General features: G+C 45.1%; 1 protein-coding gene across 3 annotated transcripts in view; it reads left to right on the forward strand.

Moving 5' to 3' along the window:
• KCNMB2 (potassium calcium-activated channel subfamily M regulatory beta subunit 2) overlaps nucleotides 1–25,838 on the forward strand; it is a 315,905-nt gene that overhangs the window by 118,411 nt on the left and 171,656 nt on the right. Inside the window, exon 2 of one of the 3 annotated variants that reach the window (XM_079978278.1) lies at nucleotides 5,028–5,072. The exons of the other annotated variants lie outside the window; for them this stretch is intronic. Coding sequence (XP_079834404.1) covers nucleotides 5,028–5,072 — 45 coding nt within the window. The remainder of the gene's footprint in view (nucleotides 1–5,027; nucleotides 5,073–25,838) is intronic. 3 annotated transcript variants of the gene reach the window in all.

Below are 25,838 nucleotides of genomic sequence, written 5' to 3' on the forward strand. Positions count from 1 at the left end.
CCTTCAGTCTCTTTACATTTCCAACATTTATTATCGGGCAAGTGATAGATTTTTGCAAGCTTGACTGGAGTCATGTACCACCTGTACATCATTTTCATAATATTCTCTCTTAGTGCATTACATGCCGTAAATTTCAACTTTGTGAGATTAGGCATTGGGTAATAATAATAATAATAATAATTCATTATTTATACCCCACCCATCTGGCTGGGTTTCCCCAGCCACTCTGGGCAGCTTCCAACAAAATATTAAAATACAATGGTCTGTTAAACATTAAAAGCTTCCCTAAACAGTAAGTCTTTGTTTAGATGGAGGGGAGGTTGTAGCCTCTGCCTGCCATCCTCATTAGGTTTATACGAAGCCCAGGTGGACATTCAGTTATGCACTGCTCCTCTGCTTTGCAGATTAGAATCTTTCTTGCCCTGTGCATTTTGATTCATAACCTGACATTTCAGTGTTATTTATTACAAGATGGATGGGCATTTTGGTCGCAGCTGCATATGCCCAAAGGACTGGAGCCAGATGATAAGGCTATCTTCTTCCAAAGATATTCCTGCAGGCAATGGTGATGCAGAATGTAATATTACATATCTTGAGATGAAACTTTTTTCATTAACGAGGTCCCATGCTTAGCCATGCTGAAAAAGTTTCACTCGTCTGTGCAGTCTGTGTTTTTCAAGATCAGAGCTACAGTAGATATTTCAGATAGCCAAGTGGTTAAACTTGTATCAAACTGGTAAAGAATGTAGGGTTAAACTCTTTTAACTCTTTGAAGCATTGTTTTTCCAAATGGTGCTGATTCCCCCTGGAACAATCTGATATTGGCGATGCAGGGTGACTGCTTATCTATTTTGTTTTATTTCACATATCTATGAATTGCTTGCTTGTTTATTTATTTTTAAACATTTTCATCTTGCTCTTCGGCACTTGCCCGCACACCCAGAAAGCAGTCAGAAAATCTTACAAATGTTACTCCTAAAAGAGGCCCTGCCTTCGTATTTGCATTCTAAAAGAAATGACACAAAAGGAAAAGAAATTGGGAGGGAGGAGGAAAAAAGAAATGTAAGACAGTTGAAGGAACAGGAGTGGAGATGGGACAGGCTGTTGAATGGACCATTGATAAGGCCATGCTTACGTCAGTGTATCAGCCTACAGTGGTACCTTGGGTTACATACACTTCAGGTTACAGACTCCGCTAACCCAGAAATATTGCCTCAGGTTAAGAACTTTGCTTCAGGATGAGAACAGAAATCATGCTCTGGCAACGCGGCAGCTGTAGGAGGCCCCATTAGCTAAAGTGGTGCTTCAGGTTAAGAACAGTTTCAGGTTAAGAACGGACCTCCAGAATGAATTAATTACTTAACCTGAGGTACCTCTGTATGTGGCAACTATTGATGGGGAAGAAATTCAGCGCCGTTCACCTTTTAATAGAACCCTCCTTAATTACCCATTTCTGAAACAACTTGCAAAGGAAACACACTCATCCTTCAAAATTCACACGCCTCCAAATTTTGCGATGCACTTTGGCAGCAAAAAAGATTCGTACAAAAACACACATGTTAACAGAAAATGTACATATCAATGCATAGGTCAGTAAAAACAACATAGAAAAATGCATTGCATGCAAAAATGTGTATGTTGGCCAGAATACACACAAAAATAGTAACAAATTTTGTGAGGACTTTATAAAAAAAAAATTACAAACTGATGTAGAATGTGGTGAGGTGAAAAAAATGGGGAAAGGAGGAACCGGACTGGACAGATTTATCCACCCTTGGTGACAAGAAACTTTTACAAGAGATTTAAATGGGTACGAAACAAAGCAGGACAGTTTTGCCTTCGTCCTAGGCCACTTTTTAAGATGAGATGCCTGGGGCGGAATGTTCAATTGAAGCTTTTCCCCTTCTTAGTCACTCTTCTGTGTCAATGTCATATATATTTTTCAGCTGCAGGGGGAGGGGGACTAGATATGAGTACAACCTCTTCATAAACCATCTATAAGTGACATCAGGATTTAATACAGCGCTCTGTTAAATTTTTTATGTCTCAAAATTTGAAAGACCAAAGGATAAAACCCTTTAGTGTTGACTTTGTAATGTTCTGTGTGCTCTCTTTCTCTCTCTCGAGTAAGGCTGGGAAGAGTGCCCTCTAGAGCAGGCATAGGCAAACTTGGCCCTCCAGATGCATTGAGACTACAGGTCCCATCATCCCTGACCACTGGTCCTGTTAGCTAGGGTTGATGGGAGTTGTAGTCCCAAAACATCTGGAGGGCCGAGTTTGCCTATGTCTGCTCTAGACCTATCTGTGTGGGCCTCTGGAGGCTTTCCCAGGCCACAGCCCTCCCTAGCCCTGCGGCCCACCCTGGAGCACTCCCAGAATGCAAACCTGATGTACAGACCCACCCCAAGCAGGCTGTGTTTGACACCCGTGAATGGTTAACCCAAGCTGCAATGTATTCTATTTGGTGCTCTTCAGATGTTCTGGACTTCAGCTCCCATGATCCTCAGCTAGCATGGCCAGCGGTGAGGGATGATGGGAGCTGTAGTCCAGCAACATCTGGAAGGAACACCTGTTGTACGTGATTTATATTTTTTGCCTTTCCTGTCAGGCAACATATGTTGTGGGGATTATTTCTGTAATGCTTTAGTCGTCAAAAACGGCCGCCATCCCTAAAGAGTCTCAATCTGTACCTGTCTGAACTTTTTATAATAATTTATTTTCGTCAGCTAATCCATTTAAAAAAACAAGACTGATAACTGACAGCTACATCTGTGGTCATTCAGCTGTATTTATAACGTATTCTTTAAAAGGGTAAGAAGAGTTTCCAACCTATTATGTATGCTTCTAAGGCCCTGCCCATCAAAACCACATGTCTTTAGGGGAGCTTTGCTGGAATTAAAGGTAAAGGTAAAGGTACCCCTGCCCGTACGGGCCAGTCTTGACAGACTCTGGGGTTGTGTGCCCATCTCACTTAAGAGGCCAGGGGCCAGCGCTGTCCGGAGACACTTCCGGGTCACGTGGCCAGCGTGACATCGCTGCTCTGGCCAGAGCCAGAGCCAGAGCCAGAGCCAGAGCCGCACACGGAAACGCCGTTTACCTTCCCGCTGGTAAGCGGTCCCTATTTATCTACTTGCACCCGGAGGTGCTTTCGAACTGCTAGGTTGGCAGGCGCTGGGACCGAGCAGTGGGAGCGCACCCCGCCGCAGGGATTCGAACCGCCGACCTTTCAATCGGCAAGCCCTAGGCGCTGAGGCTTTAACCCACAGTGCCACCTGCGTCCTGTTTGCTGGAATTAATTGCATATAAATTGAAGCTGAAAATTACTTTCTTAAAGGTAAATCTGCACAGCCAGCATCAATATTTACATATCAAACACCCTCCTTTTGCTAAATTCTCCATAGAGTAATTTTGTCTAAAGGACCTTGTTCAGCCAAAATGTAACTTGCAGGAAGAAGACTCTGTCACTCTGAGCCACTTTCAGATGAGAAATCCTGCCTGGTAAATTATAAAATAAGGAGATCTCACACTTTTTAAATTTTTGCATGTAGTATTCTCTTATAGCCTGGTGAGATGGCTATTGCAGGTGACAACTGATGGAAGGGCAGCCTTATGGAATCAAATCCTTCTCCAACTTTCTTATAATTAATTTCCTGTGACTTGAAAGTGCAGTAAGATATATGGGAACTCAGTTAATTAACAGATAGGGAATATGTTTTTCCTCTTCCATTATTTTTATGGGACAATGTCTGCTGTAGCTCAGTGGTAAAACATCTGCTATACATGCAGGACATCTCAAGGTCAATCCCAGGTGTCTCCAGGTGGGAGGGCGAGACTCCCTGAAATCCTGGAGACCCATTGCCAGTCACTGTAGACCAGAGTTTCCCCAAACTTGAGTCTCCAGCTGGTTTTGGACTACAACTCCCATCATCCCAAGCTAGCAGAACCAGTGGTCAGGGATGATGGGATTGTAGTCCAGAAAGAGCTGGACCCAAGTTTGGGAATCCCTGCTGTAGACAATACTGGATCAAGGTTCTGAAGCATCTTCCTGTGTTCCTATGACCACCTGATATATCTTTGATGTACACTATGAAGACAAAAGACTGTGGCTCAGTGGTAGAACATGTGATATACATTTAAAAAAGTCTCAATTTCAAGACTTCGCATCTCTAGGCACAGCTAGGAAAGACCACCTAGGGGCCCAAATTATTGCAAAGCAGCTGCCAAGCATTATGTAATTTGAAAAAAAAATACTGAACTAGAGGACCAAGGGATGTGATGCAGTATAGGGCAGGTAAACCACAGGTGATATAGGAAGCTACTTCATACCAATGCAGATCATTGGTCTATCTTTCTTAGAATTGTTAGAGAAGCATGAATGAATTTCACAAAGGGAGGTTGGGTAGCTGTGGTGGTCAAAGGACCGTGGCTCATTGAAAATCTGCATATCATTTCCCCAGGATTTCAAACACATCTCTATTTCTAAAGCAAACTGATACACTTTATTTTGCCCAACCTCGTAGCATGGCTTAACTGGGATCTAAAACCCAGGTCTTGTTAGTTTCTATTTGCCACTGAGCAGCTGCTTAGAGTCACAAGGCTCTGTTTACATTCCAGAGACATTCCAGGCTATTGGAAGTCTCACGGGAGATGGATGTGACGTTACTGGTTTCCAGTTCTTTTGTTCCTTTGTTGTTCAGTTGTTGTTCCTCTTTCATAGAGAGAGGATGTTTTTTGTCTGCGTAGTTAAGAAATAAAACTCTTTACAACGTAGCCCACACCTCTCATCTCTTTCCTGTGCTGGATTCTCTGCTGAATGGGGGAACGTGCCTTGGAGCCTTATCAAAGGCTCAGGTCGTTAATTATACGTTGGGAGGGCAATTCCAAAGGCTCGGCCGGAGGAAGATGAGCTTTATCAGCTTGGCCGAGCAGAGATCCCGACAGGTCTCCCAGGTCCAGATCCTCTGGACACCATCACGGACATCTTCATAAGGACTAGTAACTTACAATTTCTTGTTTTCTCTCTGCAGACTCATCGGAGACAATGAGCCTTGCCAAACCCTGAGTAGTAAACTGTAAGTGTGATTAAGCACATAGTCAAGGGATGAAAGAAATATTTTTATTTCGTCCAACTGTTAAAACGTAACAAAAACCCTTTCTTGACACAGATTCTCTTTCCCTTGGTTTCTAGAGCTGGAGCAGCTTGTGGTTGCAGGGCAAGGACATTTCTCTTTTTCTCAAGGAGAAAAAGAACTTCCTGGGTACATATCCTACTGTACTGTCCTGAGTTTTACCTACCATGACCCCCCAGCCACCCCAAAGAATCCTAAGAATTGTAGTTTGTTGAGGGTACTAAGAATTCTTAGTAGCTGCCACTCCCCTTCACAGAATCATTGTCACCGGGTTGCGTCAACACTCAACAAGTTTGTGGAATGATGCAAAAACCCTTCTGTCAAATCCTCTGAATACAGACTGCCCACAGCTGTGTCCTGAAACGTGAGCCAAAACCGTGGCTGCTGATGCGTTTTTAAGGTGCCACCCTCCCTAGGCTATATCAGTCCAGAAGGACAGGCACACCCACTGTACTTAGTTCCTGCAGCTCTTTATAAATTATGCACAATAATTCACTCAGCAAAATTATTAGTCTGGAACAGACATTGCTTTAAAGGCCATCTGTAGGGCCAGCTGCTGGGAAGGGACAAGTTTACAAAGCAGGTTGACGTCCTATTGCTCTTGTGGACGAAAGAGATGCTTACTACCATCCTGGCTGGTGCCCTCCGGGATAAGGACAGTGGAAAGTGGGAAACCAACAGTAGGTGGAGCCAGAGCCAATAAGAGACAGAGCCAACTAATTCTGCACCCTCCTCCCTGCTGAGTTCTACAAGGGCAGGAATGAGACCAAGGCCTCATTCTCACAGCAGTTCATTCCATTTCCTTGATGTTTCCTTCACTGTTAATCTCCACCTTATACAGTGGTACCTCGGTTTTCTAACATAATCCATTTCGGAAGACCGTTCGAGTTCTGAAACGTTCAAAAACCAAAAACTCAACAGCTGACAGCTAGACCTCAGGATCTTGCATTCAATGGAAGCCGTGTGGCATGTTCAACTTCCAAGGCTTATTCGAAAACCAAAGCATCTACTTCCGGGTTTACGGTGTTCGTAAACCAAAATGTTCGTCAACGGAGACGTTCGAAAAACCGAGGTACCACTGTATTTGACTTTTCACATGATATAAAACCCACTTCCAGAAAACTACCAGAATACAGTGCATGCTTAGCACTCATTTCTGTGCTATTTGATTGAATCCAGAAAATCGTGGGAGTAAAATGACAAAATTGGGGGTGGTTAAGCAGCGTATAGTTATTTGCTGCCATTTTCATGGGGGAACAGAAGCACACATGTGCGGAAAGGGTAAGGGAGCAGCAACTTTGTCCAGTGAACTTGGTTGTCGGTGTGAATGAAATGCAGTACAGCTTGCCAGTATATTGGTCAAAAAGTTCTACATCAAGACCGAAAGGAACATTAGAGAACAGGTCATATGCATTGTTGTCGTTGGCATCTGTCTGTCTCAACAAACAATTGAGGAGAGCGCATTTGGGGGTGAGGTCAAACTGTTGGAGAGCTACAGCACCTGTTGTAGCCATGTTGACCAATATGGGAGAGATATGTTTTGTTGCAGCTGGGGCAGATGACAGCATCCGGTTGTGCTGCTGCAGATGCAGCATGGCGCTTCTTCTCTCTGCGCTCCTCCCAGCAGTCGTTCATCCTCTGGTCACTGCTACGAATGTACAACCTGTCTCTCTCCAGGCACTGTGGTCGTCTGCAAGGGATTCTCACATGGTGGGGTTGGTGTTGCCAGCCTTCATGCCTCATTTAGAGACCTCTTTGTAACGCAGAGTTGGTCTGCCAATGGGTCTGGTGCCTCAAGCCAGTTCCCCCTAGACTCCAGGAGCATTTGCTTGGGGATCCTGCCACCTTCAGTTCTGTGGACATGACCAAGCCAGCGTAGACGTCACAGAGATAGCAGTGCAAATAAAAACTAATATTCCCCATGTCTGGATGCACTTTAAAGGAGGAGGACTGGTTGCAATTAAGGAGGGAGGCAGGTGGGGCTGGCTGATTGCAGACTCAGGTTGGTGGGGTGCCATTCGCCCTAATAGAGCATCTTCCACTGGTTACTACAAGGCCATTGTTTAGAATGAGCTTAGCGGCTAAGTGATGTCCAGGGTCTGTTCCCTCTTGGAAGTAGTTAGTTTTGCACATGATGGTGTGCAGGAAGGAGAAGAAAAGAGAAACAGATTGAGCACAAGTGACTGACACCATCTTAACTTGCTTTTTTCTACAATTGCTCTTTTGGGGTGTTACAAAACATTTAACACTGTGCTGCTCGACCAAAACATAGCTTTTAGCAAAAGACTTGCCTGTACAGCAAGCAGGCTACTCGGCTTAATTAGCACATTTGGTTAATTAGCAAAGGGAAGGCAGACGAAAACTTGCAAACAGCCAAACAAACAGAGAGAGGGGGAGAGAGAGAGAGAGAGAGAGAGAGAGAGAGAGAGAGAGAGAGGAAGAGAGGAAGAAATGAACTGCTTTTTACTCTAGCAGTGTGGAGCATCCTTTTACTTTTGAAGGAATCCAAATATGAGAACGGCTGGTCAGAGTTTTCTGGTGCGATGAGTTCCACCTGCCTGAGGGAGTTTGGGCTTACGTTTCCCTAAGAGCTTCCCCTTCCCTTCCTATGCTGCCTGGGGAACCACTTTTGAAACTGAGTGAAATTTCAAAGGTAGCCTGTGATGATGACATAAAGGCAGAGCTTGCTACTCATAGCAGGAGAGGGACTGTGGCTCAGCGGAAGAGCACTACAGGAAGGGTCATAGCTCAGTGGTACATGTCTGTTTTGCATGAGAAAGGTCCCAGGTTCAATCCCATCATCTCTAGGTAGGGCTGAGAACATCCCCTGCCTGAAAACCCAGACAGCCCCTGCCAGTCAATATGGACAATGCTGAGCTATGTGGATTGATGGTCCAAGTCAGTATAAGGCAGCTTCCTGGACCACAGGAAGGTCCTAGTTTTAATCTCTGGCATCTCCAGCTAAAGCAGTCCTGGGCCAAATATCACACACACACACACATGTTTTCATGGAACCATTTGTCCCTCACGAAAGAAGGATTTCTGGCAACTTATTTGTGTGTATGGGGAGACAAATTCTAATAATTTTGAGGAGACCTGTCGTTGTTTATGGACTGGAAGAGGGTTTGTTCTTCTTTTCCTGCAAAGAAGTGTTCTTTCTCAATTTTTAACAATGTAGCTTCCTTTTTAAGGGTGTTTCTTGGTCAACTGCAATGGCTACTCCATTGGCCAAAAGCAATAAAGAACCCCCTCTGCTCTCCCACCAATAACAGTCACTTTCCCTCCCCTAGAAATTATTCAACATCATTGGGCCCTCCAAAGTTGTTCCCATTTCTCAAGGCTGTTTTTGTACAGCTCCCAAACTCCCCAAACTGGTGGAATCTGGGCTGAATACTTTGGGCCCAGTGTAAAGGACCAGGTAAAGTAAGGGACATGAAAGACCACCTGAGACCCTGAAAGTTGCTAACAGTCAAAGTAAACAACCATGAGCTAAGATGGACAGAATAGCCAGCCTATTATAAAGCTGCTTCCTGATGTTCCAACGGGTTGGGAGTCAAACATTTCACTGGGCATACATACATTTAGCCCATGCCTAAAACAGTTATTTGGACACCAGCCATTGTTTCAACTTTCAATATTGGTTGCTAAATTTATATTCTGCTTACTTGCCAAAATGGCACCTAAGCAGTTGACACGTATAAAACTGATTATAAATGACATGCTTGCTAGTTTTCCAGCAAGTGCCAAATGAAAGGCAGAAACATCATTACTTTGCAGTGATTGTCCGTGTCCCTGATAACCATCCATCACTACCTAATAATGCTTTTTTGCAAACGGGCAGGAGTATCAATGGTTTCTTGGTCCAGGTTAAAGGTTTATCTAAAGTAAGAGCAGCCAATGTATATGCAGGACTGGAGATTATATTTGCCAGTGAGCGTTCTGGATTCTCTCTCAAAGCAATATACCCTTGTTGTGATGAGGATAGTCAACATGGTGTGATGTAAACTGAGGTATTGCGAAAGTTCATAACAATCCTTCAGCATGCCCGATGGGTAAGGATGGTGGGAGATGAAGTCCAACAACTTCTGGAGAGTATCACATTGCATTACTCCTGGACTATAGTAATCAACACTGTTAGGCCAAGAAATTGCCCAAACAGCCACCCAGTTTGGATGTTCAAAGACCCACAAAAAAGGTAAAGGTAAAGGACCTCTGACAGTTAAGTCCAGTCACAGACAACTCTGGGGTTTCGGCACTCATCTCGCTTTACAGGCCGAGGGAGCCGGCGTTTGTCCGCAGACAGTTTTTCCAGGTCATGTGGCCAGCATGACTAAGCTGCTTCTGGTGCAATGGAACACCGAAACCAGAGCAGCACACGGAAATGCCGTTTACCTTTCCGCCGGAGCAGTACCTACTTATCTACTTACACTTTTTGGCGTGCTTTCAAACTTCTAGGTTGGCAGGAGCTGGGACAGAGCAACGAGAGCTCACCCCGTCGCAGGGATTCGAACCGCCGACTTTCCACAGCGCCACCTGCGTCCCTCTCAAAGACCCACAACACCCCTATAAAATACTCCTGAAATCTCTGAACGATGAAAGTGCAGGAGAATGAAGTCTGAGTCATGGTGCACTTTTCACGGGGAGTCAATTTTAGCTGCGGCTATAAGTTTCCAAAGGGAGCCAAGATGGCATAGCCTATTATATCCCAATCTTACTCATCCATGGGCTGATGGTTCCAGCTTTCATTTCGCAGTGCCCAATGTCCAGGTAGCAGATGTCTCTTACCAGTGAAGCCTAACTGAAATTTCCACCCACAGCTGAGTTAGTCAGCACAGCTGCCAATGCTTTTGTATTCCTGTCCTGCTTGGGTTTGTGGGTTGTTGTTTTTCAAGCCCAGGTGTGGAATGAACCATGACATATTTGAGGATGTTGCATCAGAAAGCTTCAGCCAGGCATCTCTCAGGAGGTCCAAGCAGTTGCCCTTTCAGGTGACAGATTCTCTCCTACCTAGTTTCTTTGCATGATCTTTTTATTCTTATTGGATGGGACAGGGTACATCCTGTGAAAGTTTATTCTTCCTCCTTTTGCAGTGTTAATTGGCTGGCACTGCTATGGATCCAGGGATATGAACAAATGTGTCAGTGAGGCTCTGGAGATGGAACACATCTTTTATATACAGAAGGTCCCAGATTCAAATCCTGGAAGTAGGCATGGAAATATTTGTCAATTTCCACTCCATTTATTTCTAATCTTAAATTCGGTTCTCCACATTTTTTCCAGGACTTGAGTTCTTGTGTCTTTTTTAAAACATCACAATTTTAGCAGTTTAGTGCAAATTTCTCCTAATAAGCACATGCTTCTGTGTGGTTTTGACTAATATGAACATTTTTTGCAAGCAATTTCCCCATACATAATGCATGTTTGTGTATTATTTTCATTAATATCTTTATGCACACTTTCCCCTAATATATGCAAGCTTTGAAACATTGTTTGGTTGGATAACTACATTGCAAAATTGTTTTGGTTCTCCCATTGTTTTGGACAGTGTTTGCTGCATATAACTGCCTTGAATACAAAGTGATCCAATTTCCGTCCACATCCCTAAGTTTCATTTAAAAAAAGATTAGGTAGCATGTGATGTGGTGATGGGGGGGAACAATCCTGCCTGAGACCTTGGCGAGCCACACCCATTTAGAGTAAGCAAAACTTCCTATATCTAAAGAGGGAGGAGGTGTATTCTTCCTCCTTCTCATTCCCTATCTCTTTGAGCAGTCTCTGGAAATTTCTAAGTTTCCCCATGCAATTTCCCACCTACTGGGATGCAATTACCACAATTCACTAACAAATTCTGTACTTAATTGCAAAACTGAGCCGTGCCCAACATTCTCGAAATAGCCATTGATTGTATCTTCCCCATATGACCCACAGATACTGCGACAAAAGCAGCTTGTCTGAACATTGTCAACGAAATTTTCATTTCCAATTGGCTCTTCCTTAATAAGCTTGCTATATGAGGGATAAACAGGCTGTTAGCTCCTTCCTTTTAGCAATCATTTCCCCAAGAAAGTTTTTCACTCGGCTTAGCCTTTGGCTTGGGTGTGATTTAGAAACATCATCTCAGCAACTTTATTATCTCCTGCCCAATATTTCATCGCTCTTGCCCTCCCAACCGAGCCTTAGGTGTATTGATATTTTAACAAGGCTTTGGTTGGCAGGACAGTGCCTTTAAATTATTGCAGGGAGATTAGACAGTTCCTAAAGTAACAACTAAAATAATGTTCTGCGGTGCTTGTGAGAGTTTGCTATGGGGCATCAGGATCTCTGCTATGATGACACCAAACTCAGCAGCATTGTCAGAAGCTCAACTAAATCTAATTCCTGGTATGATGGTGGACCCTGTGAGATGGCTGGCAGCTGGACTTGGGTAGATCATCCCAAAATATACAACCAGATGAAGGCATTTGATTGGGGAGTGGGGAAAACATTTACATTTCTGGCTCTGACCAGCTTCAGGCAGCTTGGGACCAGGATACCTGAAAGGTCACTTTCTCTCCTATCTACCTCCTCTGCACATAACCCAAATTAGAAGCCAAACAGGGGTGATTCAGGTGAGGTGTTCACATCCCTAAGTCAGATGGTATTATGAGCAAGGCATCACAAGGACAGCCTGAGTCATTCTGGAGATTTAAAGGTAAAGGTAAAGGGACCCCTGACCGTTAGGTCCAATCGCGGGTGACTCTGGGGTTGCACGCTCATCTCGCTCTATAGGCTGAGGGAGCCGGCGATTGTCCGCAGTCAGCTTCTGGGTCATGAGGCCAGCATGACTAAGCCGCTTCTGGTGAACCAGAGCAGTGCACGGAAACGCCATTTACCTTCCCACCAGAGCGGTACCTATTTATCTATTTGCACTTTGATGTGTTTTTGAACTGCTAGGTTGGCAAGAGCTGGGACCAGGCAACAGGAGCTCACCCCGTCACAGGGATTTGAGCCGCTGACCTTCTGATCAGCAAGCCCTAGGCTCAGTGGTTTAGACCACAGCACCACCCGCGTCCCCGGTAGATTTAAGCGCGCCTAAATTGCTTTATTTTCCCATAAAAAATAAAGGGATAGATGAATTTTAAAAAGTGAAACCAAGCTAATGGCAAGGAAATAGCGTGCATCTGAGTGAGGAGAGAAGAGGACATGGAGGAGTGGGCTATTTCATATTGACAGACAAGTCTAGGTTCTAATCAAAGTGACTTACTTTTTCTCAGAGTATTCCAATCAGAGTGATTTGGGGGAGGGATGAGAAAGTAAATAAAAGCATTTAGCTCAGTTGGTTAGAGGTAGAGGGAAAGGACAAGGGAATGGATTCCTGGACAGTTAAGTCCTGTCAAATAATAATGATTAATAATAATAATAATAATAATAATAATAATAATAATAATTTATTTATACCCCTCCCTCCCCAGCCAAGGCCAGGCTCAGGGCAACTAACAAGCAATAATAAAAACAAGTTGAATGAATACAACTTAAAAACAAAATTAAAATACAACATTAAAATATTGAAACATTAAAATATTAAAATGCAGCCTCATCACAGGAGAAAGGAAAAAGAAAAAAGAAAGAGGGGGAGGAGAGGGAATCAAATTGGCTCCAAGCCAAAGGACAGGCGGAACAACTCTGTCTTACAGGCCTTGCGGAAAGAAATCAGATCCTGCAGGGCCCTGGTCTCATGAGGCAGAGCGTTCCACCAGGCCGGAGCCAGTGTTGAGAAGGCCCTGGCTCTGGTTGAAGCTAATCTAACTTCCTTAGGGCCTGGCACGACTAGGGTGTTGCTATTTATGGACCTTGAGGCTCTCCGTGGGGTATACCAGGAGAGGCAGTCCCGTAGGTACAAGGGTCCTAGGCATGTTGCAATGAGAAGATAGTTATATCAGCACCAGAATTTCTCCTTGCAGAATGGAATCATCTCCCCCCTGTGCACAGCTGTCAACCTTCCCTTTTTTGTGGGAAATTCCCATATTCCAGCGCCGTTTCCCGCTGCTATCCCGGATTATTAGATATCCCGTAGACTGTTCCCAGGACAGGTGAGACTGCTGATCCCTTATTTTCGAGGTTGCTGATGCCTTATTTTCAAATCTGAAAGTCGACAGCTATGCTCCTGTGTGCTCCCTAAACCTGTATTGGCTGTTCCCTCAACCCCCAGAACACATCTGAGGATGGTTCAGGGTGTGGTGAAGGAGGAATTCCCTTGTGCTAGTGCTAATCTTTGTACTAGCACAAAAATGTCATTGAATGCAATATTGTGGCTTTTCCTATTATATACTTGCTCCTTTTTTATTGCAATCCACGTCTGCTTTCAACAAACAACACCGACTTTAATTAAGAACATGTGGGACGCAGGTGGCGCTGTGGGTTAAAGCCTCAGCACCTAGGGCTTGCCGATCGAAAGGTCGGCGGTTCGAATCCCTGCGGCGGGGTGCGCTCCCGCTGCTCGGTCCCAGCGCCTGCCAACCTAGCAGTTCGAAAGCACCTCCAGGTGCAAGTAGATAAATAGGGACCGCTTACCAGCGGGAAGGTAAACGGTGTTTCCGTGTGCGGCTCTGGCTCACCAGAGCAGCGATGTCACACTGGCCACATGACCCGGAAGTGTCTCCGGACAGCGCTGGCCCCTGGCCTCTTAAGTGAGATGGGCGCACAACCCCAGAGTCTGTCAAGACTGGCCCGTACGGGCAGGGGTACCTTTACCTTTACCTTTACGTCTGCTTTCAACAAACAACACCGACTTTAATTAAGAACATAATAAGAGCCTGCTAATGGTCCATTTAGTCCAGCATCCTGTTCTCACAGTGGCCAACAAGACGCCTGTGGGAAACCAGCAAGCAGGATTGAAGGACAAGAACACTCTCCCCTTCTCTGGCTTCTAGCAACTGGTATTCAAAGCATTACTGCCTCTGATTGTGAAGGCATGGCACAGTCATTATGGCTAGTAGCCATTGATAGGCTTATCCTCCATTATTTGTTTTTCATTCCTTTTCTATCTTAATTTTTCTTTAGGTTTGTGCAAACTTCTCAGAGAGTTTCTCCATCCCTTGCTGCTGCATGGACACATTTCTTTCTTGCTTTTATTAGTTTATAATTGCTCTTTTTTATCTCCAGGTTTTAGTCTGCTTGTTCAAAGTCCCATCCTCCTCTCTTTGGCTTCACAGTGAATTGTTTCTGTTCAGCATGATTAATATTTCCCTTAAAGCCTTGTCCTCCTCCCGCATCCAGGGATGGCACAATTCCCCCTCTCTGTTAAGCCTGGTTGTCCCTTAAATTAGCTCCCAGCTGTGTTATTCATTGCCAGTCTATTATTACCGATTTACTCAGGGACACCTTCCTCGTGTTACCAGTTTTCAAACTTGATTGCCTACAAAACACTAGGGGAAGAATATGGATTTCTAGTTTCCCCACCCCAAAATGGCAACGTCTGCTGTGCAGCTACTGTTCTGAAAGTCGGTAGGTTTCATCTCCCCAGACGGCTTGAGAATTACATCCAGTTCTCAAAGAAATAAATTTTAAAGGTTTCCTGGCTGAAGAACCCTGGCTTCAGTTTGCCAGGCTTAATCCACTCTTGCAGGGTGGGGAGACTTTTTTGCCTGCAAATTCTATCCACTTCTGTGAAAAGGGGAAAAATTAGCCTCTTTAAGATTCTCTAATAGTCAATTGGGAGAGGAGACAACAGCTTCAGATTTAGCAGATCTGGGATGGAGTGGCACTAGGGAACCCCACCCCCCAGCAACAGTGTTGCTTTAGCATATGTGGATGGGACAGGATGAGGAGGAGAGCCAAGCTGTGCAGATGCATTGGTGGGAGTGCCTAATTGGCTCTGCTGGTACATCAGCACAGCCCCAAATTCACCACCACCCCAACACATCCATACTCCACCCAGGCAAAATGCAGAGACCCCAGTGTCAAGAGGGATTCTCTGTCCCACCACACATACAAACACACACACAGAAACACACACACACACACACACACACACACACACACACACACTGCTCCTGGCTAGGAGGTCCATGAGTTTCAGCAGAACAAATGTTATTTCTGGGAGAAAGCTCCAACCCACTATCCAAAATGTCCCTTATTCAGCAGTCCAGAGAGTAGGGTCCCAGAGTTGGGCAGGTTCATGAAGGAGTGTGTATTCAAGACAACTTGAGGCTGGCCATCCTGACACCTGCAAATCCAAAAACTTGTCATTCATTTGAGTCAGTTATGGTATCCACAACCACTGAGGGAGTGGGGAGACAGAATACATGTTCAACATTGCAAACCTAGCTCTGAAACGTGGCCAACGTTTATGGCAAGAGTGGAGAAATGGATCTGGTCAACTGATGGTTGATGCTTATTAAATGCAAGGCTTTACAGGCACTGCTGACCAGCTAATACACAGTACCCACAAACCGTCTTTCAGCCCAACCTATAGCCTTTACCTGCACCACACCTGACATCATATAGGTTGCTTATAATTTTGGGCCCTTTCAGTAGTATTAGCCTCTTGGAATCAAGTAACTTCTTTGGAGAAAGACATTCCTGAAGTTCTCCCTGCTGCTGCAACAACTGCGGTCAGGGCCTTGAAATGCTTTTGAGGTGTTATCATCCAAGGAAGATCTTTGAAACAGGATCTTATCCAGAAGCCTGACTCTTGACAGCTGCTTAGAGTGTTCTTCAGTGCAATCATAATTATTATTGTGCTATACGGTTCTTTACTTGGGACGCAGGTGGCGCTGTGGGTTAAAGCCTCAGCGCCTAGGGCTTGCCGATCGAAAGGTCGGCGGTTCGAATCCCTGCTCGGTCCCAGCGCCTGCCAACCTAGCAGTTCGAAAGCACCTCCGGGTGCAAGTAGATAAATAGGGACCGCTTACCAGCGGGAAGGTAAACGGCGTTTCCGTGTGCGGCTCTGGCTCTGGCTCTGGCTCTGGCCAGAGCAGCGATGTCACGCTGGCCACGTGACCCGGAAGTGTCTCCGGACAGCGCTGGCCCCTGGCCTCTTAAGTGAGATGGGCGCACAACCCCAGAGTCTGTCAAGACTGGCCCGTACGGGCAGGGGTACCTTTACCTTTACCTTTATACGGTTCTTTGCCAGCCTTGCTGAAATCCACACTTTGCAATGGTAATGGTATTTGGTCGACTTTATTGCACATTTCTCATTATCAATATATTGTTATTACATTTGTGTGACCTTCAGCACTTTTTCTTGTGGTTATTGTATGGGTTCCCCATGGCTGCTTTATGCAATCTCTCATGTTTTAGACATGAAGCTTTGTTAGAGAAAGAGACAGGCTAAAAAACAAAATGAATGAATGACTAGATGAATGAACTTGTGAGCTGCCATGGAACCATCTGCTTCAGCGTAGTCCTTCATGCTTAACCTTTCTCAGTGATGTTGAGCACAGATTCAAGTTGCCTGCCCATTGTTTACTTCTGAGGGGATGGCAGTGATGTTGACTGTCCCTGAGGGATCCTCTTCCACACTGTAGAAGAGAATAGAACAGGTTTGTAAACACAAGCAATAAATCCCACGGAGACTTATCTGGATAACAGCTTTATTTGGAACTGAAGGTTCTTGCATGTTTCTCCAAATTATCTGGCTTGCCAGAAGTGAGCGATGGATTCTGGGAGTGTGAGATATGAGCCAGTGTGCCTCGAGAGCCACTGCGCCTTATCATGTAAATCTTTGTTTCAGGACTCTTTAAAATTCACATTGCTTCCCTGACAAAAATGCAGCTGCTCCTGTACAACGGCTGCGTGATGGGTGCGCCTTCTAGAATCAATTTGGGGAAATGTCTGATAGTACGGAAGCAGACTAATTGCTTTTGAAAGAGTAAATACACAGACATGTGCAGCATACATGACTATAACTGCATGTAGGCAGCCTGACCTTCTAGACTACCTGCCACTAGTCTCTTGTCTTGACATGCAAAGGAGGAGAAACACAACAGCCCCTGGCAGCAGAAGACACCTTTGTGATTAGAGGACCCCTCCTCCGCTTGAGAATAATAAAGACACGTGGACACAGTATATAAGGTTAATGGGCTAGAAAAGGCCACAACTTTATTGATTACAGCATGTGAGAGGTATTGGCTTAGGCATTGGACAACAGCAAATTTTGACTCCACCCATTCGGAGAGGGGTGAGTCTGACAAGGATTATCCACTAGTAGGGGGAGCCTGTTGATGCAAATACAACTATAAACTCTCCCCTGATGTCACCGGGGGTCGTGCCATGGCCCCCAGCCACACAGGGCATCAGACAGGATCCATGACCGCCGGATTCCTTTAAAGGAATACCCATAAGTGAAGGGGTAGGCGATGGCCACACCCTGCCCTTCCACACACCAACAACACATTCCAGTGCCTAACCGCCAAATACCGAGAAAGTTGTGACGATTGCTACGAGGTAGGCGAAAAAACCAAGAGGCCGGTGCCAATTTGCCAATTGGGGAAAAACTCCTACCAGACCCCTCGGGCAACCAAGGCGACCAACCATAAGGTTCATAGCAAGGCCAAGCACCTTTATCAGAAAGAGTATGACAACACAAGCACAAAGTTTCCTGCAGGGGGAGCAGGTTGGAAGGAGCCCTGGGCAAAATGCCACCCAGCTCTCTCCCAGTGCCACCCTAGTCCTCCATGTTGGTGGTGGCGGTGGTGTCTTACTGAATTCTTATCCCACTCTTCCTCCACAAGGAGCCCAGGGCAGCAAACCATATATACAATCTAAAAACGAAGACAACGCATAGACAATGTAAAACAGATTAAAACACTTTGAAAACAATCATAGTTAAAAACACCCAAAAGCAGTTACAGCTTTAAAAAATTCCAAAAGCAACTTCGATTAAAAACATACTTCCATCCATCATCTTGAGGGTGCCAGGAACTGTGTTCTTCAGCTTGCAAATACCTGGCTAAACAGGAATGTTTTCAAATTCCTTCTGAAAGTTCATCGTGATGAAGACAGATATTCCACAACTGGGGAATCACCACTGAAAATGCCTTCCCACTGACAGGCCTTACCTGCCAATGGTAGGGTGCAATATGGTTTATAACAGTGAAGGTGCTCTTTTAGCTATTTGGGTCCTAAGGCATTTGGGGCTTTATATGCTAATACTAACACACTAACATGATGGTGATGCTGCTGTGATGATGGTGGTGGTGATGTTGTATCCTCTTGCCCAATGGGACTTACCTTTCCTATCTCCTCTTCTCCTCTTCTCTCCCTGGGTGTTCCCTGTTTGCTCCCCAAATCTGCTCCGGAAGGTTTCACAACCCGCTGGGCCAGATTTTGAGGGTATGCTAAGGGGTGCTCAGGGTGAGAGGAGGAGCCACTGGCCACTGCATTCAGCTCTGCCCCCTGGCTGCTCCCAAACGCCACGTGACATCGTGCATCATGACGTCACACGTGTGATGCCGCACATGCGATCTGGCCCCCTCAATCTTCGATGCAATTTGGCACCTCTGGAAACAGGGATTTATTTCCTGGCAGCTCTCGGCACCCTTCACACACACACACACTATAGTCCTAAGAATTATTTGGGTGAAGCCACAACTGTCTAAAGTGGTATGAAACTGCTTTAAACATATAGTGCAGATGGGATCTGTGTGTATGTGTTTATTTGAGCAGGCAGGAGGCATCACTGAGGTGAGGGAGGAGGCAGATGGCAGGCAGGGCCACCCTGAGGTTGGTGAAGCACTGCTCTATTTTCCGTAATCTCCGCTGGAAGATGGGTGTTGTTTTGAAGGGTCTGTGGCTTGGAAGCCCTGGCAATCAATATCGCCATCACCAAATGGTGATAGAGACTTTCCCATCAGCTCTGTTGTCTCCTGTGATCCAATGACATGTATGAAAGAACACATTGTCCCCCAGGGCTTGCTTTTCCTTTGCATGCATTTTAAGTAACCTCTCTCATATCTCTTTCACAGAAAGCCTTGGTTGATGGTTGCCATGCCTCAAAGCCAGAGGCACCTTCCTTTTGTTTTGTGTTTCTGTTGTGTCATTTCCCAATGCAAATATTTCAATATTTTCAGCAGACGTGTTTGTGTGATCCGGTACAGCTGCCATTCGAGGGGTGGGGCGCTCTCCTATATTTATGAGATGTACTGGGAACGGGAGTAAAACAGATGCATGGCTAGATGAAGCCCATTTCTCTCACAGGTGCTGTTCTGGGTCTATTCCAGGAATCAGGACATCAAATGGGGGCGGGAATTGTGACACAATGACAACACATTTTTCTTATATCAAAAGTAATTGCGGTCCTTGGGCTTCCCCATCTTCAGCAAAGTTATTCACTCAGCCCAGGAACATCTTTATTAAACATTATAGCACTGCTGGGAGAAATAGGAAGGGTGATTGCTTACATGATAATGGAAGGGGATAACATATGGGCTTTGTCATTCAGCTAACTACTGAAACACTGTGTTGTAGCTTCTTGCTTCTCTCTATGGTTTCGGTTCCTTTTTTTTAGTTTCTACATGGTAAAGACCAGGACTGTGTACAACCCCCCCTTCCCTGATCTGTCTTGGGGCCCCAATGTGGGGCTCCCACATCAGGCTGATCAGCCCTGTGCGGCCCCAGGAACCACCCACCCTGGACCTGCCCCCAAAGTGGGGCTAAGGGTTTTCCCAACCCTATTTTCACACATGGTCAGGAGGGGGATGAGGAAGAGATTCTGCATCTCCTTCCTCTGCAACCCCAACCTAGAGTGTTTCCAATCCTGCAAGCTGCTGGTCCATAGATGCAAGGAAAGCTGCTTATGAATGGGAGCAGTCAACACTGTAAAGGGTCAGATCTTCCTGCTTAACCAGCTGGATAACCAGGAGGATTCAACCCTGCACAGTAAAAGGTAAAGGACCCTTGGACAATTAAATCCAGTCAAAGGTGACTATGGGGTGAGGTGCTCATCTTGCTTCAGGCCGAGGGAGCCAGTGGTTGTCCACAGACAGCTTTCTGGATCATGGTGACAGGATGACTAAACTGCTTCTGGTGCAATGGGACACCGTGAAGGAAACCAGAGCGCACGGAAACGCCGTTTACTTTCCCGCCACAGTGGTAGCTATTTATCTACTTGCACTGGTGTGCTTTTGAACTGCTAGGTTGGCAGAAGCTGAGACAGAGTAATGGGAGCTCACCCCAGCATGCGGATTCGAACCGCTGACCTTCTGATCAGCAAGCCCAAGAGGCTTAGTTGTTTAGACCACAGCGCCACCTGCTCCCTATCCTGCACAGTGCTGCCCCTTCACAAGTGGCTTCCCTGTACAGTACTTAGCAGGTAAGCCTGACCCCCAACCTCACCTGTGATATTATCCCAGGAAGCAGTCCCACCCCCCCCACTCCCCACCCACAGCCAGCCTTGTCCCCTGGAGCACTGCATGAATATCAGAAGCTTCCTGCTAGATCAGACCAATCACCCATAATTAGGAATGTAGGAGGATTTTGTTTGCATTTTTTTTTTTAGCAAACCAATCTAATTTGTGCCTGCAGTACTAATACACAGATCGGGACATAATTATCCTCTTAGATTTCACACTTCTCTGAATTTTGTGATACAGTTCTTGGGTCAAAGAACATACCAACAGGCGTTTAAAATGTGTAACTTTAGATTAAATTGCTTAGAAATGTGTACATTGAGCTAGAACACATATTCAAATATGGACTTTCATACAGGTTTTGTTAAAATCACAGATTAATGAGAAAACAGAAGAGAACAGTCCTATGAATTAGCATGTATTAATGGACTGGTGACCATTCTTTATCCATAATCCAGCATCTTGTGTACTTTCCTATGGCAGCCAGCCAAATGCTTTCAAGAAACACACAACCCTGGCATAGAATGATAGACTTAGAATATACTTTGAGAGGGAATCTAACCCAACCCATGCTCAGTGCAGGATCTGCAATGCAGCTACAGTACTCCTGACAGGTAAATTTGTATACCGCCCTATACTCAAAGGTCTCAGGGCAGTTACAACATAAAAACACAAAATGCAAAATAAAAACAACCCAATAACACACATGCACACCCCGCTCAATCAGCTAAAGGCCTGGCTAAAGAGGAACATATTTGCCTGGTGTCTAAAGGTGTATAATGAAGGCACTGGCTGAAGCTCCCTAGGGGGCCCCTTCAGAAAAGGCCTTTTCCTGTATTGCCATCCTCTGGATCTCTCATAGAGAAGGCACGTGAAGAAGGGCCTCAGAAGATGAGGCTACCTTTGAAGGTGACTCGGAAACTACAACTAATCCAGAATGCGGCAGCTAGACTGGTGACTGGGGGCGGCCGCCGAGACCATATAACACCGGTCTTGAAAGATCTACATTGGCTCCCAGTACGTTTCCGAGCACAATTCAAAGTGTTGGTGCTGACCTTTAAAGCTCTAAACGGCCTCGGTCCAGTATACCTGAAGGAGCGTCTCCACCCCCATCGTTCTGCCCGGACGCTGAGGTCCAGCGCCAAGGGCCTTCTGGCGGTTCCCTCATTGCGAGAAGCAAAGCTACAGGGAACCAGGCAGAGGGCCTTCTCGGTAGTGGCGCCTGCCCTGTGGAATGCCCTTCCAGCAGATGTCAAAGCGATAAACAACCACCTGACATTCAGAAGACATCTTAAGGCAGCCCTGTTCAGGGAAGTTTTTAACGTGTGATATTTTACTGTATTTTTGGTTTCTGTGGAAGCCGCCCAGAGTGGCTGGGGAGGCCCAGCCAGATGGGCGGGGTATAAATAATAACATTATTATTATTATTATTATTATTATTATTATTATTATTATTATCTCAGGGTCCGGGTAGGTTGATATGAAAAGACATAGCTGAGGTGTGCAGGCGTCGCTGACCTGTGGCACTTGCAAAGTCTCATGCACTGTGTTTTGCAAACCCTCGTGATCATGGGATTTGCAAAGCAAGTGTCATGTGCAACATTTTATAAAACAGGTTCCCCTAGCAATCTTGGCCCACGTGGTTAGCGTAGATAAGGTACTGGCTCATCAATCAGAACCATTTCTCCAGCTCTGTATTTTGCAGTCATAAACCATTGACTAATTCATAAAGGATACGTCAAACTGGAGATGTCAGGTATTGAACTTGGAATTGTATGCTCAGAAAGCAGCTATTCCAACCAACCTATGGTTCCTTCCACTTTTTCTAAAGAGGGTGGAAGAAGGAGCCTGAGACCTGCAATTCTTCTGTAGAACTGCAGGGACAAAATACCTGCTGGAATGTCAGGGAATTATTTCTTAAGACGAGCATTTCTTGATTTCTCTCTTTCCCAGCAAACTGCTGCCTCTCTGCACACCCAACAGACAGTCCGGGCAGTTTACCATTGCTGCCTTTCTCTGACCCATTAGCGATCAATTAAGTAATTAAGAGTTTTTGCCCTCAAGCTAAAATTGAAGGCTCAACAGTTATCGGTCCCTTCTTTCCAAGTTAACAAGAACAACAAAAATCCTGCTCTGTAAATAACCTTCCTGAAAGCTTCTCCTAGGTCGTTCTTTTTTAAAAACAAAAACATGCTTGCTCTTTAAGCTGAAGCTCATTAGAGAGAGAGTATTAAACAAGCTTTGAAGGGAAACTGTTTCTCAGTAATAATAATGATTTCTCCTTCAAAGCCAAAAAGGGAGAAATTTGGGTGGCAACATGCCTAGATGGACAGCCTTTCCCCCACCCTCCATTGCAGATCCAAATCTCCAGGCCTTGTAGAAACAGCTGTTCCATATGCAAAGGGGAGATGATGGACAACCACTGATTTGAAGTCAACTGCGAGAACACAGTACTTAGAGGCTGGATAAAACTGAATTTAGAGTCGTTGCCCATTCATAACGACTAGTTCTTAGTTCTGTCCATAATAAGCAGATAGCATGTTTTCAGTAAATGAAAATCTACATTTTTTTTTTTGGTGAAGGCAAACCTAGATATCTAGTCAGTCTTGACTTAAAAAATGTGCACCAATTCGTTTTTGTTTTTTAAAGGCAAAATAGCAAACCATCTTTCCAGACTAAGCGACTCAAGTCCAAAGAAGCGTGCTCCATTGATTTTTGTGGGATTTAAGTGTGATGACTGAATTTGTAGCAATGCCAGGTACCGTATTGGCCCGAATATAAGCCATACCCAAATATAAGCCGCACCTTTAAAATTGGAGGGGGGGGGGAGAGAAAAAAAGACAATACAGTGGTACCTCGGGTTAAGTACTTAATTTGTTCCGGAGGTCCGTTCTTAACCCGAAACTGTTCTTAACCTGAAGCACCACTTTAGCTAATGGGGCCTCCTGCTGCCCCCACACTGCCAGAGCCCAATTTCTGTTCTCATCCTGAAGCAAAGTTTTTAACCTGAAGCACTATTTCTGGGTTGGCAGAGTCTGTCAACCTGAAGCATATGTAACCACTGTACCCAAATATAAGTTGCTCCCTTAAAATTGGAGAAGCGGTTCCAAAAGGCACCCACCCAATGAAGCGCAATCACACAATGAAGAACACACACTCGAGGCTTGCCCAGGAAGGGTTGGGGGGAATCAAAAGGGAGTCAACAAACACCCATTTCAAACAAGCACACTCTCACCACCGAAACCCACACGGTTGTCCACTACCAAATACAGTAACCAAAAGATGCCTGCTGGCCAGTTATAAAGGAACCGCCTCACAGCTGATCAGAGATTGTGGCGCATAGGAGAAACCTTGCATGGGCAGCAGTCTCTGCTCAGCTTGGGGACATGCTGCCTCACAGCTGATAGGGTTATATTCGGGGCAATACGGTATATTTGTGTTCTTGTTCAACAAACTCAAATCTCCAGCCTGGATAGTAAGAGGCTATGACAGTGACAGCCAACATGATGCTCTCTGGATGTTTCTGGACTACAACTCTCATCATCCCTGACAATTGGCTATGCCAACTGAGAATGATGGAAGAAGTAGTCAAATAACATCTGGAAGGCACCAAGTTGGCTACCCGTGGGCTATGATAACCACCAGGAATTCTTACAGCACCTTACCTGTGATGGCACTCCAGTTGTGGAAACCTTTCCCCAGAGAAGTTCACAAGGACACCCGCCTTCCTGCTTTTTCAAAAATTCCCCAAGCTTTTCAGATGTAATTTTAATCTTGTTGTCTGTTTCTTGCTGCTTTTCCAATGTCGTGTTTATTATGGGAGAGCTGTTTTGTTTTGAATTCATTTTTTTATTGTTTTCTTGTAAACAGCCCACGGAATATAATTGAAGGGCAGTATAAAAATCCCTACAATAAAAAGTAAATCTTGGGGGTGCTTTATGTGAGGGAGGATTCAGCCAGCCAATTCCCTCAACGCACAGTTTCGAAATGGTACAGCTTGGGCGTAAAATTGCCAGATGTGCTGCTGATGTGGAACACAGTCTTCCTATGGGGTGTTTCCAAACAAGCGACTCCTCTCCAGAGGACAGCTCTTGCAGTAACATCTAGAATTAGAAATCCTAGGCCTGGGAAGCAAATACTGCTCTCCAGAGCTCCCTTGGGTCTCTCCCCAGGCCATTCAACCACATCCTTTCTCCCTGGGCCACCCTGTCACTGGCTGCATTCACTTTGAATGTTTTTGCTTGGCTGGAATGGGCCCGTGAATTCTGATAATGCACAAAGATGGAATCACCATTTGTTGCTCAGCCCCCTTTTGCCTCTGGTGCCACCCACCACTGGTATGTGGCCCCTGCAACATTGCCCAGAAGGTGATGTGGCCCTTGAGCTAAAAAAAATGATTTCCCAGCCCTGTGTTAGAGGATTGCATCATTTTCACCCTGTGAAATTTTGGATTGTCTTAGAGCTTGTTAGAAAGATGTAAGGAAAGAAACCTCCAAACCCCACTCTGGATTTGTAAGCTTATACAGTTGACATCTATGCTTTTGAGAATAATAAACATAATGGAGGAAATTAATATATTGAAACATGTTTTGTTGTATTATCCATTTATGCCTCCAGGCACCTCAAAGAGAATAATTAAAACAATAGATTAAAATGATACAATGACCAGCTTCAGTAGTGCATGTCAGAAAAACACACTCAGGGCTAAAATATCACACCATCCTTTAGGCTTTCAGACTGAGGGAGATGAAAATAAAGAACGTAAATGTGTCAGCCCATCTATTATATGTCCGAGGATCTTCAAGACGAGTTGATAGCATTCATAAGTACTGAGTCATTTGACCAGGATCAGGTGATGGAGCCTCACTGAAAAAATTGCCCATATACATTTTAGGACTGTAAGCCCTCGTTGGTTTTCTAGAGTCATCATTGGGGGCAGGGGTATGGGCTATGAATGAAGGATACCTTTATCTAGGAGATTAATTTGGTTCTTGTACACAGAAACAGATTGCTAGGTGTGATGGAGTCACTAGGCTTCTTCCTGGCAGGTGGGACTCTGTTGCTTACCAGGAATGGGACGGGCAAGCTAGCAGTGCCAGATTAGTCTCATCAGTGAACTTGCACTGCAGTGACCACGCTGCTGCCTCGCCCCACCAACCTGCCAGGAAGCTGGCATGTAATTGTCATATAGAAATGCTGCGTGGAACTTTGTAACGTAGAAGTTCAAGAACCCAGAGAGGCATGGAATAAGGCGTAGAATTAGAAGGTATCATACAGCCTAAACAATGGAAGGACCGTTTTGGAATCTATACGGGATGAGGTTGAGATTGATCCAGCAAGTTAATATTTTGAGTATATTGGACTCCACAACATTTGTACA

This window comes from Podarcis cretensis (assembly GCF_951804945.1).
Source record: "Podarcis cretensis genome assembly, chromosome: 5".
NCBI lineage: Eukaryota > Metazoa > Chordata > Lepidosauria > Squamata > Lacertidae > Podarcis > Podarcis cretensis.